This window comes from Lepus europaeus, chromosome 2 (genome assembly GCF_033115175.1).
Source record: "Lepus europaeus isolate LE1 chromosome 2, mLepTim1.pri, whole genome shotgun sequence".
Classification (NCBI taxonomy): domain Eukaryota; kingdom Metazoa; phylum Chordata; class Mammalia; order Lagomorpha; family Leporidae; genus Lepus; species Lepus europaeus.
The window spans coordinates 69,847,793-69,872,593 of NC_084828.1; the positions used below are offsets into that span (position 1 = coordinate 69,847,793).

The window sequence follows — 24,801 nt, forward strand, 5'->3', positions numbered from 1 at the left end:
GAACTCCTCTTTTAAAATTTATTTTCATCTTTCAGACAGTGGATATCCTGCATATCTTGGTGCCCGTCTGGCATCTTTCTATGAGCGAGCAGGCAGAGTGAAATGTCTTGGAAATCCCGAAAGAGAAGGGAGTGTCAGCATTGTGGGAGCGTAAGCATCTAAACTGTTTACTTCTCAAAAGAAAAAAAGTCATTTATTTTAAGGAGATAATACAAGAGTACTTGAAAAAGATTGTGGAAAATGGAATGAAAAGTTTATTTTGGTACAAAATAATTGGAATCCATATATAGTTTTTTATAATACATGTTTTCCATGAAGTCTTGGGAGACTTTTTTGTTTGTTTGTTTAAAGATTTATTTATTTGAAAGACAAAATTACAGAGAGGAAGAGGCAGAGAGAGAGAGATCTGCTATCTGCTGGTTCACTCCCCAGATGGCTGCAACAGCTGACCTGTGCCAGTCTGAAGCCAGGAGCCAGGAGCATCCTCCAGGTCTCCCACGTGGGTGCAGGGGCCCAAGGTCTTGGGCCATCTTGTACTGCTTTCCAGACCATAGCAGAGAGCTGGATCAGAAGTAGAGCTGCCAGGTCTTGAGCTGGTGCGCATATGGGATACCAGCACTGCATGTGGTGGCTTTACCTGCTATGCCACCGGCCACAGAGACTCTTTTTTTTTTTTTTTTTTTTGAAAAAAAAATTGTTTTTTTAAATTTTTTTGACAGGCAGAGTTAGAGAGAGAGACACAGAGAAAGGTCTTCCTTCCGTTGGTTCACCCCCTAAATGGCTGCTACAGCTGGTGCACCGCGCCAATTCGAAGCCAGGAACCAGGTGCTTCCTCCTGGTCTCCCATGTGGGTGCAGAGCCCAAGCACTTGGGCCATCCTCCACTGCCCTCCCGGGCCACAGCAGAGAGCTGGACTGGAAGAGGAGCAACCAGGACAGAACCAGCGCCCCGACTGGGACTAGAACCCGGAGTGCCGGCACTGCGGGTGGAGGATTAGCCTAGTGAGCCGCGGTGCCAGCCTTATTTATTTATTTGAGAGATAGAGTTATAGACAGTGAGAGGGAAAGACAGAAAGGTCTTCCGTCCATTGGTTCACTCCTCAGGTGGCCGCAATGGCTGGAGCTGGGCAGACCTGAAGCCAGGAGCCAGGTGCTTCTTCCAGGTCTCCCACACGGGGGCAGGGGCCCAAGGACTTGGACCATCCTCTATTGCTTTCCCAGGCCACAGCAGAGAGCTGGATTGGAAGAGGAGCAGCTGGGAGTAGAACCCAGGCCCATATGGGATGCCGACGCCACAGGCGGAGGATTAACCTACTGCGCCACGGCGCTGGCCCCCATGGAGACTATTTATATGCATGGATTTCAAAACTTTTTGCCCAGAATATTTTAATTCCATTTTCCCTGAACTTCTTGAAGTTTGCTCATATTTAGCCTCATTTGGGAATATTGGTTTTTAACATTTTTTTTAAAATTTATTTGAAAGGCAGTGCTAAAGACAGAGAGAGGGAGAGATAGAGAGATTCCCCCATCCGTTGGTCCACTCCCCAAATGGATGCAATGGCTGGGACTGTGCCAGTCCAAAGCCAGGAGCCTGGGGCTTCATCCAGTTTTCCCAGATATGGGTGCAAGGGCCCAAACACTTGAGCCATCCTCCTCTGCCCTCAGGTACACCAGCAGGGAGTTGGATTGGAAACAGGGCAGCCTGGTCTCTAACTGGCACCCACATGGGATGCTGGCATTGCAGGTGGTGGCTCTACCAGCTACACCACAATGCCAGACCCTTTAACCAACATTGTACTCCACTGTCATCGAGGGATCTCTCTGAAGGTCCATATGTTTAGGTTGTCTCTGCATATTCTGATTCCATAGATTTGACTTCACTGATTCATTATATTCAAATCACAGTATCTTGGGAATAACTTAGAAGGCTATAGACACGTAAAGGTGAGATTGCCTCATGGTGAAAACAAAGTGAACATTCATGATCACTACATAAAGCCATACTTGGTTCTCATAGCTTTTCCTTCCTTTGTGCTTCATCTATTTAATTAGAATAATGAAACATCATAAAAAAAAAATCTGTCTCATTTCTCATACCAGAAGGTGTTTAATTGTTGTCATTCTTATTTGCAACTAAATATTGTCTTTTATTTAAGATTTTCTTCCCAAAAGTCATTTGCAAAGTTACTTGTATTAAAAAGATATGTGCATTAAAATTGACTTTCATATTGACCTTCATAAGCAATTTGTTTTTCATAAATTTTCTAATGAATATTTTTTTTTTTCTTTTTTAGCGTTTCTCCACCTGGTGGTGATTTTTCTGACCCAGTTACATCTGCTACTCTTGGTATCGTTCAGGTATGTCTTTCCATAATGTAGTCCACTTCTGAGACTTTCTCTACCTTTCCCCACTTCAGCTGTTCTTTTTTTTATTTTTTAATTTAGAAATTTGCTCTATTGAATCCATAAGCTTTATATAGCTTTGGTTTAAAAAAAAAAAGGTAAAACCATTATTTCTTTTTTTTCCCAAAGAAATCATTTATTTAATGAGTATAAATTTCGTAAGTACAACTTTAGGAATATGGTGATTCTTCCCACCATACCCACCCTCCCACCTCCACTCCCACACCACTTCCTCCTCCCTCTACCATTCCCAGTTCCATTCTCCATTATGATTCGTTTTCAATTAGCTTTATACACGGAAGACCAACTCTGTACTAAGTAAAGATTTCAACAATTTGCACACACACACAGAAAAAACACTGTTTGAGAACTAGTTTTACAATTAATTCTCATAATACAATTCATTAAGGACAGAAGTCCTGCATAGGAAGTAAGTGCACAGTGACTCCTGTTGTTAGTTTAACAGTTAACACTCTTATGTATGACATCAGTGATCACCCGAGGCTCTTGACATGAGCTGCCAAGGCTATGGAAGACTTTTGAATCCACAGTCTCTGTAAGTATTTAGACAAGGCCATAAGCAGAGTGGAAGTTCTTTCTTACCTTCAGAGAAAAGTATATCCTTCTTTGATGGCTACTTCTTTCCACTGGGGTCTCTCTCACAGAGATCACCAAGGCACGATTTCAAAGACCAGACCCTTCTAGAAATACAAGAGCTCTGAAACTTATATTTACCAGTTGAAAGACCAAGACAAGTCTGGTGCCGCAGCTCACTAGGCTAATCCTCTGCCTGCGGCACTGGCACCCTGAGTTCTAGTCCTGGTCGAGACACCAGATTCTGTCCCAGTTGCTCCTCTTCCAGTCCAGCTCTCTACTGTGGCCCAGGAAGGCAGTGGAGGATGGCCCAAGTGCTTGGGCCCTGCACCCACATGGGAGACCAGGAGAAGCACCTGGCTCCTGGCTTTGGATTGGCGCGGCACGCCGGCTGCAGCGTGCCGGCCGTAATGGCCATTTGAGGGGTGAACCAACGGAAGGAAGACCTTTCTCTGTCTCTCTCACAGTCTAACTCTGCCAGTCAAAAAAAAAAAAAAAAGACAAAACTATGACTGGAGCCGTGATATTTAATAAATCAATATTTTACATATTTGGAGGATCTTTCCTGGGACTAATTAATCATCTTTATAAAAAAGAAAAAATACAAACCCAAAAACTCAGAAAAACCGAATAGAATGAAACTCCCAGTGTTCCAGATTAACTTGTTAGACATCCATACAGTGTCTTGAAGAAAAACTCAAAAGAAAAACACCCTCTGGAAATAGCCAGTAGCATTTAAAGAAACTATTAGATTGCCTCTGTTTAAACACACATCTGCTTCTTTAAAGTTTTTTTGGGGGAGAGAGGGCTTAAATTTTTCATTTTAGTGTTTTCAAAATCATTGTGAAGTGTTTCCTTTAGTCACTGAAGAGTAGGTAATTGTAAAGTCTGCTTTAGTAACATTGTGAACATTGGGAGTTTTAAATAATGCACTGTTTCTTCTTATAGTTTGTAATAAACTTACTAATGTGTAGTGGAAAACATGTCCAGCTATCAAAGCATTGTTAGTATAATACTAACACTACTATTTAAGTTATGGTGATACTAGTTTTAAAAAACAAGTAGGCTAAAAGATGTAGAATGGCAAAAACCTAGAAGTTTGATTTCTTCTCAGAGCATGGTCCCAGGCAGGGAGCCTTGGGCAAAAAAGTGATATGATCACTCCACTCACTCCCTTCACCACGTTCATGTAAAAGCAAGGCTGGAAAACATAGTATCTGCTTCCCAGGGAGAAGGCAGTGTGGGTAGGCAGCTTGACCATTAAAAGAAGCCTAAATAGGACCAGCATTATGGCGTAGTGTGTAAAGCCTCCACCTGCAGTAGCTATTCCACTTTTGATCCAGCTCTCTGTTGTTATGGCTTGGGAAAGCAGCAGAAGATGGCCCAAGTACTTGGGCCCCTGCACTCACATGGGAGACCTGGAAGAAGCTCCTGGCTTCAGGTCAGCCCAGCTGATTTAGGGAGTGAACCAGCAGATGAAAATTCTCTCTCTATTCTCTTTCTCTCTCTCTGCCTCTACTTATCTATTCAATAAATAAACCCTTTCAAATAAGTAAATGCTTTAAAAAAAAAAAAAAAAAAAAAGAAGCCTAAATAAAGTACAAACCAGAGCTTTAGTAAAGAAAAAGATTGATATATTCATGAGTATGTGTGTTATTTAAATGGGAAAACCAGAATATTTACCTCAGTTTCAGAGTGTTAAATAATATGGTCTGCTTTTTCTTAGTTTATTACATTGAGTTTGTAATAAATTTAATAATATGTAAGTGGAAAATACATCCAGATAGCCAAATATTACTAGTGTGTAAGACTAATACTGTTCTTTTTTTATTTATTTTTATTTTATTTATTTATTTTTTTTGACAGGCAGAGTGGACAGTGAGAGAGAGAGACAGAGAGAAAGGTCTTCCTTTTGCCGTTGGTTCACCCCCCAGTGGCTGCTGCGGCTGGCGTGCTGCGGCTGGCGCACCACACTGATCCAAAACCAGGAGCCAGGTGCTTCTCCTGGTCTCCCATGTGGGTGCAGGGCCCAAGGACTTGGGCCATCCTCCACCGCCTTCCCGGGCCATAGCAGAGAGCTGGCCTGGAAGAGGGGCAACCGGGATAGAATCCGGCGCCCCGACCGGGACTAGAACCCAGGATGCTGGCGCCGCAGGCGGAGGATTAGCCTATTGAGCCACGGCGCCAGCCTAATACTGTTCTTTAAGTCAGAGTAATCCTGGTTATAGATACAAATATTACCAGGACATGCACTGTGGCATAGCAGGTAAAGCTGCCGCCCATGGTGCCAGCATCCCATATGGACACTTGTTTGAGTCCTGGCTGCTCCACTTCTGATCCAGCTCCCTGCCAATGTGCCTGGAGAAGCAGCAGAAGATGGCCTATGTACTTGGACCCTGCACACACTGGGAAACCAGGAAGAATCTCCTGGCTCCTGGCTTCTGCCTGACCCAGCCCTGGTCATTGCCTCTATTTGGGAGAGTGACCCCGAGAATGAAAGATCTCTCTCTCTCTCGCTCTCGCTCTCTCTCTCTTTCTAACTCTGCTTTTCAAATAGATAAATAACTTTAAAAAAAAAGAAAAGAAAATGCTAAAGAGAAAAAAAAAAAGGAACAAATAGACCAAAAATGTAGAGTACCATACAAAATGAAATAATGAAGTGGCAGAGACTAAATTTACAACTCTGAAAGTCTTTAACATTTGCTACAATTTTGGGTTTTAAATTCTAGGAAGGAGAGGAACAAAGTTACAAATCTATCAGATACCTGTGAATGATTGGCATTAGCAAAATGATTAATCATTCTTACTGAATTGGGCCTTAGTGATGGGGAACTGACTTAATCAGAACATTTAGAAATTTTAAATCAAAGTATCTATACCATCTCAATAAGCCCCTTCTGGTACCAGTGTTTATATTAGCCCATAATAGTCTCTTGTTTTAATTGTAAAAAAATTATTTTTGAAAGGCAGAAAGAGAAAAATCTCCTGTCTGCTGATTCACTCCTCAAATGCCTACAGCAGCTGGGCTGGACCAGGCTGACATCAGAAGCCAGGAATGCAATTAGATGTCCCATGTGGGTAGCAGAGACACAGCTCCTTGAGTCATCACCTGTTGCCTCCCAGGGTGCAAATTATCAGGAAACTGGAATCTGGAGTGGAGCTGGGATTCAAACCCAGACTCTAAGTTAGGATGTGAACATCCCATGCAGCCTCTTAACCACTGCACCAAATGCTAGCCCCTGAAAGAGTCAGTTAGGGGCCAGCACCATGGCATGGTAAGTTAAGCCTCCACCTCCAGCACTGGCATCCCATGTGGATACCGGTTCATGTCTTGGCTGCTCCACTTCCAATCCAGCTCTCTGCTAATGGCCTGGAAAAGCAGAAGATGGCTCAGGTGCTTGGGCCCCTGCACCCATGTGGGAGACCTGGAGGAAGCTTCTGGCTCTTGGCTTCAGATCAGCCCAGCTCCAGCTGTTGCAGCCATTTGGGGAATGAACCAGCAGATGGAACACCTTTCATTCTATCTCTCCCTCTCTCTGTCTATAACTCTTCCTCTCAAATAAATAAATCTTTAAAAAAAAACTCAATTAATTTTCCTTTTTGCTATCAGATTTGATATACTATTAAGGAAATCAGATAAATTTTTAATTTGATTTGTAGGTATTTCCCAACCTGAAAATGAAAGGAATACATTTTAAAATTGATATTTTCTGAAGTTTTATTCTATTTCAATTATACTTGGCATATATTAAAGATATATCATTTTACCAATGAAGAATAGAATTGCATATTTAGGACAAGCAAATACTTCAATTTTTTTTAACTTTTTTAAGCAAAATCATTTTTGTGTTTCCTTTTTAAATCAGGTGTTCTGGGGCTTAGATAAGAAACTAGCTCAACGTAAGCATTTCCCCTCTGTCAACTGGCTCATCAGCTACAGCAAGTACATGCGGGCCTTGGATGAGTACTACGACAAACACTTCACAGAGTTTGTTCCTCTGAGGACCAAAGCTAAGGAGATTCTGCAGGAAGAAGAGGACCTGGCAGAGATTGTACAGCTTGTGGGAAAGGTGAGTTCTTAAATTCCATATAGGATAGATCTGCAGGTTACACTGGAGTGTTAACAAGGACAAGTAAAACCATACAGATACAGATTCTTGAACAGCATAGTAAATATTTTAAATTACTTGAAATTTTGTATTTTTTGTAGCACTTAGCATAGTCCTTGGTATATTATAGATGAGAAAGAAACACTTGATTTACTTTTGTTTCTTGAAATGCAATGTAACCATCACCAAAGTAGAGGTAGTAGAATTAGAATCTGATAGTGTATATTTGAAATTTTTTTATTTATTTATTTTCATTTTATTTGAAAGGTAGAGAGACAGAGATGAACAGGAATAGAGTTTCCATCCATTGGTTCAATCTGCAAATACTAGGAGCCCAGATATCAGTCTGGGTTTCCCAATCTGGGAGTCAGCAGATGATGGCTGAAGGTTGTGTGCTGATAGAAAGGTAGACAGAAATGGGGCCAGGACGAGACCCAGGCACTCATATATGATCTGGGCATCCTGAAATCAGCGTTTTAACCCTTGCACCAGATAATATTTTTGTAGGAGCACTAGGGCTAGCAATCAGAACTATGGCTTTCTAGTCCTCCAATAATGAGCTTTTCTTTGTGCTTAACGAAGTGACTTACATGCTTGTGTCTCTGTCTTGATGTTTCAGAGGAAGATGGTACAATTAAATTTGGCCAAATCAGATCCCAAAATTGAATGACTTCTCAGATAGTATGCAATGCTATCTGGTTCTTTTCTTTTTATTAGATCTTAGGAAGTTATCCCCTAATTTTTCCAACAAAGGATAGTATTATTATATAGCAAATATACATAGATACATGTATGAAGATACTTCAAAAAGATCATGGAAACTAGAATCAAAAGATGAGTGTATTTTCTTGCAAAGAATTTTGAAATCCATGTATATGAAGGGTCTTCAAAAAGTTCATGGAGAACATGTATTATGAAATATTGCATGGATTTCAAATTTTTTTGCACCAAAATTTTTAAAGTACCCATATTTAATACATAATATTATAGTAAGTATTCATTATCAAAAGTACTGTGGAGCTATGAGCAGGAGTAAGAAACAGAAAACTTTTACATATAGGCAATACAAGAAAATAGAATTATAGGCAATTTTCTTTATGAATGTCGTATAAAAATTAAAAATTAGCTCTCCTAGGCCCAGTAGGGTATTCCAGATAATAATACCTCTGAGCAGGTAAAATTTGTCAGGAGAATGCAAATATGATTCAACAAAGAAAAAATTATAATTATAATTCACTAATGTAACCAATGTAATGGAAAAATTCTATCTCAATGTAGGTAAAATGTCTCAAGTTCATTACTTTTTTGTGATTTTTGTTTTAGAGATTTATTTATTTGTTTGAAAGCAGAGTTAGAGACAGAGATATCTTCCATCCCCTGGTTCACTCACCAAATGGCCGCAGTGGCCAGGGCTGGACCAGGCTGAAGCCAGGAGTCTGGAATTCCATCTGGGTCTCCACATGAATGGCAAGGACGCAAGCACTTGGGCCATTTTCTGCTTTCCCGGATGGATTAGCGGGGAGCTAGATTGGAAGTAGAGCAGCCGGGACTTGAACTGGCGTTAATATTGTATGCCAACATCTCAGGCGACAGCCTTAACCCACTATATCACAATGCTGAAACCTCTTAGCAAACAAGGGATAGAGAGTAACTTCTTTAATTTATTAAAAGTAATATACTAATACCTAGGGAACACATTTTACTTAAATGTGAGAGTGTCCTGATTGAAGATAAACACAAATAGAGAAAATTTCTCACTACTAACAATGCTGATTAGATGATAAAACCAAAATTAAGATGTTCACAGTGGTAAGAAAAACTAGAGTATAGGAACTAACCAGAAATGTACATTTCTTCTATGGAAAACATTGTTAAACTAATAAATAAAACAGAAGATAATCTGAAAACAGTCCATGCTCTTGGATGGGATAGTGTATTTGAAAGATACCACTTCCTTTTAATCTGTAAATTCAGAGTGATGCCAATCAAGTTTCCTGTTAAGTCTTCTGAACAAATCATTAACATCACAAAGATTCACAACTCTAACATAGAAGAGCAAAGAGGGATCTTCCTCCCCAATGATTATTAATATAAAATCATTGTAATAAAACAGTGATACTGGTGAAATAACAGAGACCAGTGGAATAGAACAGAGACAAACTCATATATATGTGGCTCCTTGATACTGCAAAGATGATTCCATAAACCCAGTGAGGGGAAGATGGATGTTTTTAGTCAGTGTGGGAAAGCTGTTTACTATTTGGAGAAACAAGTTTTGAGAGGAGCCTGGTCGGTGTCTGCTGCGGGAGGTAGTACCCACTGAAATGTCAAGTTCCACACCATTCAGGATGGCATTGGTTCATTTGGGCACTGAGAAACTCACACCTCTAGGATGAGAGAGAGATTTAGATACAGAGACCTCCACCAGGAGAAGATGATGTGAAAGCACTGGGTGGATACAACCTGACACTGGGGACAGAGTTGGAATGACGCCTTCACAGGAATGCTGGTGAAAGAGCCTCGTTTAGAGGCTCTCGGAGAGAACACAGTCCTGCCAATACCTAGATTGTACACTTGTAGCCTCCGGTACTGCCAGAGAATAAATTCTCACTATTTTAAGAAAAGGAAGGTTTTTTCTGATTACATGAGAAGTAAGGATTTTTGTTCAGCAAAGGCCTACCATGGGTAAAGTTAATAGACCAAAGACAAACTGGGGGAAGTCTGTGACATACACAGAGATCTCCTATAAGTTAACAAGAAACTTGGAACACTGACAGAAAGCTGAACAAGGGGAAGGGCAAAGTGCTGATAGAAGAGGAAATGCAAAAGGCTAACAGGCCTGTGGAGACCCACTCCAACAGTAATGAGATCCATTACACCAGTTAGAAAGGCAAAAACGAGAACGTTGAGTGTTGCCAGGCGTTGTGGTGGGCATATCACCTGCCACCATGCTGGGAAGTGCTCTCCTAGGACTTGCTTGCATGCCCTGAGACCTGGCACTTCTGCTTCTGGATAATATCTCCAAGGACATTCTCAGGCAGACCCTACAGGGCGTCTGTGGTGTCAGGGAATGAGGGGAAATCGGAATGTACTCTACTGGGGGCAGAAGATGGAAGGTGAAATAGGAAGGAGACACGCCATAGAGAATAAACGGTACAGGAGCTGGAAGCAGCAGACCACATGGCACCCAGAGACCTGGATGGATCTTAACAAAAATGCGGAAGACACAGTAAGAATGTTCTACATAACTAAAAGCACTTGGACAGGATAAAATATACATTTCACAGAAATGCAAATGAAAGCGTAAGCACAGAACACATTTTTATAGGTTGAAGAGAATAGAGGTGAAAGGGATTTAAATTCAAAAAAGGAAAATAAAAAACCAAAGACAGGGAACTCTGCATCGAAAAAATACAAGAGGGTAATTAACTCAATGAGCCTGTTCTTTCCCTCACAACTCCCAAGAAATCTTTACTGGTTTGTTAGCTACAGTGCTATTATCTCTCAAGGCTGATAGGTGATTGCAAAAGTTACGGCTTTTGAGACACTAATATTTAAAAAATGAAGCATACTATACTTCATAGTTTTAAACACTGCCTAGTATTAAAAAAAAAAAGAGTTAACTGGGTTCTATAGATTTCTGTGAAATAGACTTAAGACTGAGAATTCAAATATTAAGCAAGCCAGTATGTAAAGAAGCATTTCAGGAAGTGAGCAGCAGTCAGTTTGCACTCCAGTATTCGTAGTAGCATTATTCACAATAACCAAGAAGGGAAAGCAACCCAGACGTACATCTGTGGATGAATGGATAACCAAAATGTGAGGTAGACATACAGTGGGGTATTATTTTATTTAAAAGCCAGGAAATCAGTCACATGCTATAACTTGATGAACCTTAAGGACATTGTGTTAAGCAAAATAAACTAGCCACAAAAAGCCTAACACTGTATGATTTCACTTAGAGGAGTTATCTAAAATAGATCCTTGGAAACAGAGAGTTAGAGGAATGATTACCAGGAACCGGCAGGAGGGAAGAGAGATGGGTTACTGTCTAATGAGGAGAGTTTCAGATGTGCAAAAGGAAAATTCTGGAGACTGTTTCACATCAATAGGAATAAACTTAATACTAGCAAACTGTATGTTTAAAAATAGGTATGGTGGTAAATTTTATATTATATGTTCTTTACCACAATTAATAAAACCATTAATCAAAAGGCAGTTAAGAAGCTTCTGCCTCCTGGCTTCTGTAAGGCCCAGCCCTAGTCATTGCAGCCATTTGGGGAATAAACCAGCAGATTGGATGGTCTCTCTGTCTCTCCTTCTCTCTCTCTTTCTCTGTAACTCTGCCTTTCAAATAGACAAATCTTTAAATGAAAAAAAAAAGGTAGTTACAAAATGAATTTATTAATGATTGGTGACCATGTGTTAACTATATATATAGTTTCCACTTGCTGATCGGTTGCTACCATTAGTCCTGCGTTGAGGAAGTAAATTTCCAAAAATATCTCATTTTGTCTTCTAGGCGTCTTTGGCAGAAACAGATAAAATCACTCTGGAGGTAGCAAAACTTATCAAAGATGACTTCCTACAACAAAATGGATATACTCCTTATGACAGGTAAGGTATATTGATTTCATTTTTTATTTGAAGATTTTCAGATAAAATTTGAAAACTCATTTAAAGTGTGTAAGGCTGCCACAAAATACACCAAACACCAGAGTAAGGGAAAGGGTTTATTGGAGAAACCCGACAGACCAGAGGGAAGGGGCAAAGAAGGAAAAAGAGAGAAGGAGAGTGTAAGAGAGAGATCAGGAGACGGAAAGAAAGAGAGCCACGTGCTCTGGAACAGATCCTCTTAACATTTTGCTGGGGGTGGGGCGGGCAGGGAAGTAGGAGCATCGAATCCCATTAAGGTTGGGGTGGAGCTGACACCAGTGGTTGGGCCATGTGGCCACCTGGCTTCCAGCAATGGTGGAGGGGGCTAGAGTCTCAGATGATGTCCAAGGTGTAGATTGAGCCATAGATAAGATTGTGCGCCATTTTACTTACAAGGTGCTTCAAAAAGTTCTTGGAAAATGGAGTGAACAGTCAAGTTTAGGGGCTTGCATTATGGTACAGTGGGTTAAGCTGCAGCTTCCAATGCTGGCATCACATATCAGAGGACTGGCTCAAGTTCCTGCTCTGCTTCCAGTCTAGCCCCTTTTGCTAAGGAGCCTGGGAAGGCAGTGGATAATGGTGCAAGTGCTTGGGTCTCTGCCACCCACATAGGAAACTTAGATCACGTTTTTGCTCTTAGCTTCAGCCTGGACCAAACCTGGCAATGACAGGGATATTATTTAAATAGCAGCCACTTGGGGAGTGAACAAGCAGATGGAAGATCTCCTTTCCTCTCTCTGATGCTATACCTTTCAAATAAATAATATATAAATAAACCTTTTTAAATAAAAAGTTCATTTTCGTACAAAAGTATTTGAAATCTGTGTATTTTTTTCATAATTGATATTTTCCATGACCTTTTTAAGACCCCATGAAGTGTGTTATGGCAAGATAAACAAAAATCACTTTTTCTCATTCAGATGTACTATGACTGAGTATATTGGTTTGTTTTGTATGTTTGTAGCGGACTTTAATGATGCACTATGCCTCACCCTTACTTAATTGGCTCACTTGTCCAGTTATGACAGTATTTTTGCTCATACACACGAAAACTTCAAAAAATTCATGGGAAATGGAGTTAAATGAGTTTATTTTGGTACAAAAAGGTTTTGAAATCCGTGCATGGTTTTTCATAATATGTATTTTCTGTGAGCTTTTTTACTCTTGTGTAGCCATCTAGAATTAAATTGACTTCCCTCAGAAGCTTTCTTCACTTCTTTCTTTTGCTCTTTTCCTAAATAATGGCACTCTACTTTCCTGTCTCATTTCTCATAAACCCTACGCTTTGCTCTGCCAAAGTCTGTGTTAAGCGCTGCTGCCACCCTGACCTAGTATTCAATTCTTTTCATTATTGGCTCTGCTACTCTGATTGCTTGTTTAAAGCTCCTATTTCTTTTAAACATCAACAATTTGAGGCCTTTCATCCCAGGCTAGCTTTTCTCCTTCAAATCATAGTTGGTTCCATATCAGAAACAGAGAGGGAACTGAGCAAACAGAAGGCTTGCTAGATTGTAGGACAAGCAGCAAATATGCCAACATGTCATAAACCTCAAACATCTGCCATGTGTCAGGAACCTGAGAAGCTCCAGGAACCACCCAACAAAGAGAACAAGAGGAAACTTCTTTGGGAAGGGTGTAATAAGGCGAAATGGTATATGCAAATATGTTTAAACATGTCAGAAAGTTGATATAAATGTGTTATCTAAGCTGAATATTCACTCATGTGTCTGTTATTGAAAGGACATGGGAGGGGTGTTGTTTAATCTCCAGTTAAGACACACATCCCTCATTGGAGTACCTGGGGTTCAATTCCCAGCTCTGGCTCCTTACTCTAGATTCTTGCTAATGAAGATCCTCAGAGGCAACAGTGATGGTTCAAGTGATTGAGTTTCTGCTCCCTGTGTGAGAAACCTGGATTGAGTTCCCTGCTCCCAGCTTCAGCCCCAGCCAAGCCCATCATGGGCATTCTGGAAGTGAACCAGTGACTGGGAGGGTTTCTCTGTCTGTCTGTCTCTCTCTCTGTCAAATTTTAACAAGGTGGGGGAGGAGTATTGGTAAATGAAAATAAACACATTAAAGGGAAAAAGGCTATTACTAACTTTAAGAAAGTTAGAGTTTCCTGCTTTCCCATTATTCATTAAACCTTAACCTATCACAAGGGAGCCTTTACAACTCTGTTATTTTACCATGTGGGTTACTTATTTAACTGCTTTGTATAAAAATGAACCCTTGCAGACAAATTAGATTGTAGCAATACTGTTTCATTGTTCCTCCTGTGTTGATTTCATTGGAGAAAAATCAGTAACACTCTTAATAAACAATATATGCCTTCCTCTATCCGTACATCCCATATCATGAACTAGCTCTGTCCAAAGGCTTGGGTAAATAATTACTGGTCTTCCTCTTTTCTTTTCCATCCCTTATGTGGCATCCAATATATATGCCATCCAATTTGCACATTTAGATGAAGAAGCCAATTCTCTGGTATTTATAGATAGTTTTATGTAAGATATGAACTGCTTTGGAATTTATTCATTTCTTTTTAACCTTCATTTGCCCTAGGTTCTGCCCATTCTACAAGACTGTAGGGATGCTGTCCAACATGATTGCATTTTATGATATGGCCCGTAGAGCTGTTGAAACCACTGCCCAGAGTGACAATAAAATCACGTGGTCCAATATCCGTGAACACATGGGAGAGATCCTCTATAAACTTTCTTCCATGAAATTCAAGGTATAATTTCATTTCAGCTATAACTTTTTTAGTACAAAATATTTCTCTTTAAATTTTACAACTGCTTGACTCGCAAACCTGATGTGGGATAGTTACATTTATCATTGTGCACATGGTCAGAGTTATGTAAAGCCAGCATAGTCTTCAAAGTTAAGTTCAAGTTGGAATTCTAATGAATTACAGTACATCACGTCTAAAATAAATGCTGATGTGTTGTCCTGTTTGTCTTGGCCGTCAGGCAGTTTAGAGCTAAATTCATTGCTGAGCAGCAATTACCTTACATCAGGTACCAATTACCATCTCCCCACCTATGTTCTCTGAAATGACGTCTGCTCTGTTTACTTATTTCAGATAGCATCTGTTACACATTATTTTTAACTGCTGCATGGCCTCTTGTACTTTTAGAACAGAGAAACACAAGACAAAATAGTTAAATGAAATTGTTGGTAGGAACTCAAATACATAGATTGTTCTTAGAATATTTGATAAGCTGAATTAACTCTAAGTCACAATATCCAGGTATAATTACTGATCACCCATTGGGAATGATTCTCTTTACATAAAATTTTAAAGTATCGTGCTCATATATCATGCTTTACATTATAGATTAAGAATAAACTTGCACATACAAGCCCTCATTGTACCAATAATTTAAAAATATTAACACTCTTGAGGGGGCCAGTATTGTGGCACAGCAGGTTAAACCTCTGCCTGCGACACCAGTGTCTCATATGGGTGCCAGTTCAAGTCCCAGCTGCTGTCAGCTTCTGATCCACCTCCCTGCTAATGCATCTGGGAAAGCAGCAGCAGAGGGCCCAAGTACTTGGGCCCCTGCACCCATGTGGGAGACCCTGGGTGGAGTTCCAGGCTCCTGGCTTTGACTTGGCCCAGCCCTAAGTAAAACTTTAAAAAAAAAAAAAAACTTTTCAGGACCTTGTCATTCCACTTTGAGATATTGATCAAGGAAATAATCAGATTTTTGATGCAGATATATGTGAAAGGTTATTTATTAAACTTCTTAAATGTCATCCAAGGGGTGGGTGTTTAACCTAGCCTTTAAGATGACCACATAACATGTTGGAGTACCTGGGTTCAATGCCCAGCTCTAGCTCCTGATTCTAGCTTCCTGCTAATGCAGACGCTGCTAATGCAGCGATGACTCAGCTGACTGGGTTTCTGTCACCCAAGAGGGAGACCTGGATTGAGTTCCTGGCTCCTGCCCTTGGTTTTGTGGCCATTTGGGGAGTGAACCAGTAGATGGTGGTACATGTGCTTTCTCTCTGTTCTCTCTCTCTCCCTATGTTTCTTCCTCTCTATGCCTCTCAAAAAGAGCCAGCAATCCATTTTGGTATGTCCATAAAATAATGTGTCATGAAGACATTAACATCTTTTTTCAAAGACATAGAGAAATATTCATGGTACAGAATGTAAAAAAAAAAAAAAGAAAGAAAACACTGGGTTACAAAAAACTTCCATGTTTGATTTAATGCTCAATTTGTCTTAAGAAATCATTTCTTTTATACCAGTAATAGTGATGATTTTTGGTTGTGTGAATAAAGATGATATCTCATTTTCTATTTATGTGCTGTCAAATTAACATGGGTATTTTTTAGTATTATTAAATAATCTTCTTTAACATTATTTTGTAGCTGAAAAGTATTATTTTCCTATTCTTATGCGTTTGGAAATTTCCAGTTGTTAGTGTCGGAAAGTCATGTAGTTGTTCATGTCATTGGTTTTGTATGTTGTCTTAGCATAGATTCCTAAAAGTGGAATTATTGGGTCAAAGAGCTTGAACTTTTTTTTTTTTTTTTTAATTTTTTTGACAGGCAGAGTGGACAGTGAGAGACAGAGAGAAAGGTCTTCCTTTTTGCCGTTGGTTCACCCTCCAATGGCTGCCGCGGCTGGCGCGCTGCGACCAGCACACCGCGCTGATCCGATGGCAGGAGCCAGGTGCTTCTCCTGGTCTCCCATGGGGTGCAGGGCCCAAGGACTTGGGCCATCCTCCATTGCACTCCCTGGCCACAGCAGAGAGCTGGCCTGGAAGAGGGGCAACCGGGACAGAATCCGGCGCCCCGACCGGGACTAGAACCCGGTGTGCCGGCGCCACAAGGCGGAGGATTAGCCTAGTGAGCCACGGCGCCGGCTAGCTTGAACATTTTAAATTCTCTTTTATCCATGGTATTCAATTAAGTTGCTTTCTGTAAAGATTTTTAAGTATGGTACATTTTGAGATTATTTTCCAAATTTCACTTCTCTATCTCATTATGATACTACTAGACTTTGGATAGAAAATTCTGATTTGACTATATTAAAGTGTTTTAAGTTTGCCACACTTACCCTGGTCCTTGCATTCTGAAAATTATTTTCCAAAGGTAAATTGAATTTATAATGTCTTTTCTTCAGGATCCAGTGAAAGACGGTGAGGCAAAAATCAAGAGTGACTATGCACAACTTCTTGAAGATATGCAGAACGCATTCCGTAGCCTTGAAGATTAGAACTGTGATTTCTTTCATCTTTTTCCTCAGCAGACTGATGTGTATATTTTCCTAAATTTCTCATCTCAAACCCTTACTTCTTTATCGTGCAGCTTTGAGACTAGTGCCTATGTGTGTTATCATTTGTTTCCCTGTTTCATTTGGTAGGTCTTAAAGTAAAACAAACATTCCTTTGTTCTAGTGTTTGAAGGACCTCCCTGCCCCTTTAACCCAAGTGGTGAATGTAGTAAATATGATATATAATGGCTACACTACTGTAAACGTGTGTGTAGGGTGAAAACCCTCCTTGTCCTGTTTGCCCTTTCCTTTTCTGCATTAAATTGTATACAGGACTACTGCATGTATTCTCTTTGCAATGGATTTGCAACGAAAGGCAAGATTTCTATATTTTTTGTTCGGCACTTGTGAGATGCCTCAGTATCTGTGTGGTAAGGTCATTTGCAGGTTAGCATTTTGCTAAGTAACTGCTTTGCAGGAAATATTTACTTTAAAAAAAAAGAATGATTAATGTTCCAATTATGCATTACTTCCCCCATATAAATCAGGAATACTTATGGGGAACTATATTGTTTTTAAAACAGGCATTTGTGGAGCTCAGCACAATATGTGAATCAGTACCTTTTCAAAAAGTGTAAAAAGTCAGGTGGTCAAACTTCAATTAACATCATCTTAGTAAAGCTTACTTTATTTCAGTAGGAAAAATTCAGTATCAAGGACTATTATATGTTGCATTGCTGGGAAATGCTTTTTAAAATGACATTTAAAACAATCACTGGAAATGTGATCCACATCATACCCTCTTTCTTTTCCTTAAACGTCTTAGCAGCCCAGGCTCGTAAGAATCCTGTGGCAGCATGATGGGAAGTAAAATGCCACAGAGCAGATACACAGCAGACATTAAAGGCTGAGTGTGCCCTCAAGGATCAGCTGGGCTGTAGTGATTGCTGGGGCCAGAACGGCGTGTTGTGTTCACAGAGTAATGACATGTGTCATGTCTGTATGTTTGCTTACTTGCTGAATTTTGAAACAACCAATTTACCAATTGTAGAAAACATGGCTTTCTTTCACGTGGTTTTTGATTCAGACTCAAAAGGTTCCTCAGTTTATCTTTGGCCCTAGCAACATGACAGTTTCCATTTTGTTTAGTAGAGATGAAATTAATTCTTGTATCTGCTGGTGACAGAATTTGGGTCATGTGAAAAAAGAAAGATCATTTCATCCCATCTCACCTGAGAGCAACATTTTCCCGTTAAGTTTTTTTAACCGATAGTGCTGGCACCATTGCTTTCTCTTTGGGAAGAGGAAAGGATGTGTGAGCACGACAAACAGTCTCAAATGTTCAAATGTAATCGCATAAATAAAGGACTTTATGCCTCAACATATTACTTAAATTTCTAGGTAATGCATGTCTTTTGGTCTGTTAAGGAAAGGTGCAATCAGTAAAGAATTCAGATACAGTTTTGTTTAAATCCTTGCAGATTACATGTTTTTGTAGTGGCCTGCTAATCAGGGAAGGTGTTCTTCCAAGGAACTTTATCTAACCTTTCAGAATATTGACAGAAAAAATTATGCAATGATGTTGAAATGTGGATTTAATGGTGCTGCTTAATCAGTTTGCTTCCAAAGTGGCCTCTGACCCACAGGCTGCAGGACTAGTGGGGATTTAAGGGATTTCAAAAACATTCTACTCCTACCTTAAACCTACCAACAAACTAGGATGATGATAGTAGCGAACGATATGAAGAACGTTTGCCCAAGTTTGTTATTTGTTCTTAATTTGAGATGTCCATTCTCACTCCTTTAAGAATGCTGATGTATGAGTGTGAAGATGCCAGAGAAACTGCTCAGATATTCACTGTAAGCGTCCCTTCACCTGTATGTTGTAGGATTTCAGACTGGTCACTGATCGTATTCCTTTAGTAAGAATGTGTTAAAATTACAACGCTCTTTTAAAAAGATGATGCAGTTCTATATTTATTGTGCTGTGCCTGGTCCGAAACAGGAGCCAGTTAAACAAGTTTCATATGTATTTTTCCAGTGTTAAATCTCACACATTGTACCCTTCGGAAATTTCCTTCCATCCTAAAGAACGAAGAGAAGAGGCTATCTATGTATTGCCTCTCTATCCTTGAGATTTCACTCTTTATGTTAAAAGTTGTGTATAATTGTTAAAAAAAAAAATCTATGAAAGAATAAAAAGTGGATTTAAATTAACATAGTTTTGTTTTTTCTTATTTTGGGAGGGGCCAAGATCTAATAGAAAACATGACACCTTATCGTGTTTATTGGAGATACAGAGAGAGGGCTCCCACCCACTGGTTCAAATGCTCTTAACAGCCAGGACTGGATCTGCTGAACACAGGTGATTGCATCAGACCGAAGCCAGGAGCTGGGAACTCGTCCATTTATAGGCAGTTACTTAATATCTTAAATGGAACCCTCATTATAGCCTGTAAAGTCCTATAATCGTATTCCATTATGATTTGGAAATAGAGTACACAGAATTCCACTTTAAATTTAAAAGTGAATGGTTTCTAAAAATTCACTTCCCAATTAAAGTAGATAAGTGGTACTCATTTCAATTTTTGGCAAGTGAATTAAAGCTTTATAATTCATGATTTTTGCAAGCCAAATGAATGATTTAAAATCCAGTGTAGCAACATGCATCACAGCAAATTCATGTGTTACCTAGGACCCATTTCTGAAGCAATGACGGAAGTGTAGGATGAATAACTCTTACCACTGAGGGCCAAGTTTATGTACAGAAATACTTCAGAAGTGGTGGGAAGGTTTATTTTTTGTAGGATGGGTAATTTTTCATCCATTAGGTAATATCCTGGTATTTTTAGCATGCTAGTTTTAGTGTATTGCTACAACATAAGAACACTTTCTCGAGTAGCATGTGATAAAATGCTACTACAGTTCTAAAAGGTCACCCTGAGATTTCCCCGGAAGTTAACTCTGAAATTAAGTATTTGAGTTTAGATAGTGTATTAAATGGCTAGAATGGAAAGTGAGAGAATACCAAATGTTGGTGAGCATGAGGAGTAACTGAAACACATTTTTGGAGAGGGTGTAAATCTATAACAGTCACTTTGGAGAATTATGTTGATAGAATCTACAGAGTTTAATTAGTTTTTTTTTGTTTTTGTTTTGTTTTTTTTTTGTTGTTGTTGTTATTTTTTTTTTGACAGGCAAAGTGGATAGTGAGAGAGAGACAGAGAGAAAGGTCTTCCTTTTTGCCGTTGGTTCACCCTCCAATGGCCGCCGGCCAGCACACCGTGCTGATCCGAAGTCAGGAGCCAGGCGCTTCTCCCAGTCTCCCATGCGGGTGCAGGGCCCAAGCACTTGGGCCATCCTCCACTGCCTTCCCGGGCCATAGCAGAGAGCTGGCCTGGAAGAGGGGCAACCGGGACTAGAACCCGGTGTGCCGGCGCTGCAAGGCGGAGGATTAGCCTATTAAGGCATGGTGCCAGCCTACAGAGTTGAATTAGTAATACCTAATGATCCTGGAGTCCCATTGCCTTTTTATTTTTAAAAAATTAATTTATTTATTGGCTCACTTGGCTAATCCTCCCCCTGTGGCACCGGCACCCGGCTTCTAGTCTCAGTCGGGGCGCCGGATTCTGTCCCGGGTGCTCCTCTTCCAGGCCAGCTCTCTTCTGTGGTCTGGGAAGGCAGTGGAGGATGGCCCAAGTGTTTCAGCCCTGCACCCACATGGGAGACCAGGAGGAAGCACCTGGCTCTTGGCTTCGGATCGGCGCAGCGCGCCGGCCTAGGCGGCCATTTAGGGGGTGAACCAACGGAAGGAAGACCTTTCTCTCTCTCTCACTGTCTAGCTCTGCCTGTTAAAAACAAAAATTTATTTATTTGAAAGGCAGAGAAAGAGAGAGACCTTCCATCCACTGGTTCACTTCCTAAATGGCCACTATATGACTTAAATTGGTGCTCATATGGGATGCCAGTGTTACAGATGGTGGCTTAACCCACTGCACCACAATGCCAGCCCCAGGAATCTCATTTTTTGGTCTGGTGCATCAGAATACCCATATAGTCACCAAAAGACATACACCAAAATGTTCATGGCAGCACTATTTATAATAGACCTAAATGGAGTTTGGAAGAATTGAAGTAAACTGGTATAGTCACATAATTTTCACAAAATGAAATACTACACAAAAATCAGATTTAGTGCAACAATATGCATGAACCCCACAAACAATGTTTGAGGAAGCCAAACAATATGTACTATATGGTTCCATCTAAATAAAATTCAGAAACATGAAACTAATGTATGGGTGTTTGATGTTAGAATAACAGTTAAAGTCAGTAGAAATGGAATTAAAAGGTAAGTTTACTTTGGTGCAAAACATTTTGAAATTCATGCAGTTTTTTCACAATGTACATTTAAGACCTCTTGGACTGGTTTTGTACTAAGAAATATATAGTGGGGCTGGCACTGTGTTGTAGCAGGTAAAGCTGCCACCTGTGGTGCCGGCGTCCCATATGGGCACTGGTTGGAGTCCTGGCTGCTCCACTTCTGATCCAGTTCTCTAGTATGGCCTGAGAAAGCAGTAGAAGATGGCCCAAGTCCTTGGGTCCCTGCACCTGTGTGGGAGACCAAGAATAAGCTCCTGGCTCCTGGCTTTGGATCAGCACAGCTCTGGCCATTGCGGCCATCTGCAGAGTGAACCAGCAGATGGAAGACCGAACTTTCTGCCTCTGCCTCTGCATCTCTATAACTCTGCCTTTCAAATAAATAAATAAATAATATATATGGTGGTGGTTTAAAAATACTTTTAGGTTTTATTGAATAATAAATGTTTTTGTTTGATTTGTAAACTTGCAATCTATCAGTAGTGATAGATTTAAACTTTTCAATTCAGGAGATTTAAGTTCTCTTTGCAACCAATAGCTGACTTTGTCAGCTAGCACACCAGGATTTGAAGAACAGTGTGTTCTCAGAACAGTAAGCTTACCAGACTACACGCTCTTTTATTATAGAATGTATAAAATGCTGTCTAATTCACAGTGGCATAGCCTCTTGGATATAAATAGGTATTTTGATAGCCATTATACCTGACTAATTATAATAGCCCTGTATATCATCAACAACCCTCAAGTAACAATGGATGACTGTTAAAAGTAGGTTTAATGTTTTAAATAATTATGTCCTTACCAGCTGTGTCCCAGACTTGTCTGAATATGAGAAACATGGTTCCCAGGCCCTGCCCCAAACCAACTTGAATTGACATCTCCGGTTAAGGGAAAGGGTAGGGAAATCAATTTACCAAATTCCAGTTAATCCTTACCATAGAGCAAGTTTTGGGAAACGTTACTCTGTGTAACATAGGAGACTTAAATTTTACAAGGTGATCTCTCAAATGTTTTACTAGTATTATCACAATCTCAGCATTTTCAGGTTTATCAGTGAAGTTTGAGGAAGAAAGGGGGCCTCTGCTGTGGCATAGTGAGTTAAGTCACTGCCTGTGGCACTGGCATCCCATATGGGTGCTGATTCCAGTCTCAGCTGCTCCACTTCTGACCCAGCTCCCTGCTAATGTGCCTGAGAAGACAGCAGAGGATGGCCCAAGTCCTGGTCCCCTGCCACCCATGTGGGAGACCAGAATGAAGCTCCTAGTCTTGGCCTGGCCCAGCCCTGATGGTTGTGGCCATCTGGGGAGTGAACCAGTGGATGGAAGATTCTCTCTGTCCTTTTCTCTCTCTAACTCTGCCTTTCAAATAAATAAAAAAATTTTTTTAAAAAAGATGCCTCTTAAAACAGTACTTTGCTGATTAATATGTATTCTGACTCAGGCTAAGAATAATTTCTAACAATAGGACAAAGTCTTCTTCTTTTTTTTTTTTTTTTTTTGGCCAGGCAGAGTTAGACAGTGAGAGAGAGAGACAGAGAGTTAGAGACAGTGAGAGAGAGACAGAGAGAAAGATCTTCCTTCCGCTTATTCACCCCCCAAATGGCTGCTACAGCTGGCACACCACGCCGATCCGAAGCCAGGAGCCAGGTGCTTCCTCCTGGTCTCCCATGCGAGTGCAGGGCCCAAGCACTTGGGCCATCCTCCACTGCCTTCCCGGACCACAGAAGAAAGCTGGACTGGAAGAGGAGCAACCGGGACAGAATCTGGCGCCCCGACTGGGACTAGAACCCGGGGTGCTGGCGCTGCAGGCGAGGGATTAGCCTAGTGAGCTGCGGCGCCGGCCCAAAGTCTTCTTAAATCATGAAATTTTACCAATAATATAATTGTTATACCTGTGAAATACAAGCAAGATTCTATTCTAGCAGCTTCTCTTCTGTTTAATGCTCTGTATGCAGAAGAATTAGAAAACAAATAATTTTTTTTTTTTAATTTGAAAGGCAGAGTTGGGGCTGGCGCTGTGGCGAAGTGAGTAAAGCCGCCGCCTGCAGTGCCAGCATACCATATGGGTGCTGGTTCGAGTCCCAGCTGCACCACTTCTGATCCAGCTCTCTGCTATGGCCTGTGAAGGCAGTAGAAGATGGCCCAAGTCCTTGGGCCCCTGTATCCATGTGAGAAACCTGGAGGAAGCTCCTGGGTCCTGGCTGCTGGCTTCAGATCAGCACAGCTCTGGCCATTGCGGCCATTTGGGGAGTGAACCAGCAGATGGAAAACCTCTCTTTCTCTCGGCCTCTCTTTCATTCTATGTAACTCTGACTTTCAAATAAATAAATAAATAAACCCATAAAAAAAAAAAGAAAAAGAAAGAAACCCTAACTGATGTTTCAAAATATGTTCCCATTACATGTACTTATTTAAAAAAAAAAAAAAAAAAGGCAGAGAGAGAGCGAGCGAGAGAGATTGAGGGAGGCCTTCCATCCACTTGTTCACTCCCCAACAGCCAGAGCTGGGCCGATCTGAAGCTAGGAGTCAGGAGCTTCATCCGAGTCTCCCATGTGGGTACAGGATACCAAGTACTTGGGCCATCCTCAGCTGCTTTCCCAGGTCATTAGCAGGGAGCCAGATCAGAAGTGGAGCAGCCAGAACTCAAACCTGCACCGAAATGGAATGTTGGCATTCCTGGCAGTGGTTTTACCCACAGCACAAGCCCCAGGAATCCAAATTTTGCAACATATTTCAATTTTGTCATACACAGGCTTGGTTTGTGAATATAATTACAAAAGAATATTATTTAATTCCATTTTCAAACAGCATTTGTCCTGTGATCCAAAATTCTTTTTTTAATCTGTAAAGAAAATTTTTAGTCGACATCCTAAAAACTCTTATATTAAAAGTCCCAAGAAGTTAGTACATTCATCATTTGCTTGATGTCTTAAAATTGCTCTCAGAGTTTTGAGACAGCTTGTATAAAAGCTCCAAATTGCCTTCAACTGTATAAAATCATATCCATGGTCTTTGTTTTTAAATTGCACACTATGTATTTTGAAGCCTTCATAAAGTCTATTTGACCCTTGCCCATAAAATGAATTTGGATATATTTTCCCAGGCATGATAGTGTACAACATATGAGCCTGCACAATACAACTCTGTTTCTATGACATGGTTTTAGGAGAGACACAGATGAATACAGTAGTATTATAAATTTTATTGTATGAAGGCAAACATTTAATGCCTTCAACCCATGATCTTTAGTATTTGATTAAGGGAGAGCCGAAACTTCTCAGTATTTGTTAAAATATATAATAACATAAAATCATAAGAAGTTGTGCCAGCATTGTGGCACAATGGGGAAAGCCGCCGTCTATGACACCAGCATCCCATATGAGCAATGGTTCGAGTCCTGGCTGCTCCAGTTCCAATCCAGCTCCTTGCTA

The 24,801-nt window shown here is 40.5% G+C and overlaps 1 protein-coding gene across 1 annotated transcript in view; it reads left to right on the plus strand.

The window, feature by feature from the left end:
• Window positions 1-19,208, plus strand: part of ATP6V1A (ATPase H+ transporting V1 subunit A) — a 63,954-nt gene extending 44,746 nt beyond the window's left edge. Inside the window, exons 10-15 of the mRNA XM_062208248.1 lie at window positions 36-150; window positions 2,294-2,357; window positions 6,863-7,066; window positions 11,628-11,722; window positions 14,324-14,495; window positions 16,902-19,208. Of these exons, the coding sequence (XP_062064232.1) occupies window positions 36-150; window positions 2,294-2,357; window positions 6,863-7,066; window positions 11,628-11,722; window positions 14,324-14,495; window positions 16,902-16,994 (743 nt within the window). The 3' untranslated portion in view covers window positions 16,995-19,208. The remainder of the gene's footprint in view (window positions 1-35; window positions 151-2,293; window positions 2,358-6,862; window positions 7,067-11,627; window positions 11,723-14,323; window positions 14,496-16,901) is intronic.
• The last annotated feature ends 5,593 nt before the right edge of the window (window positions 19,209-24,801 follow it).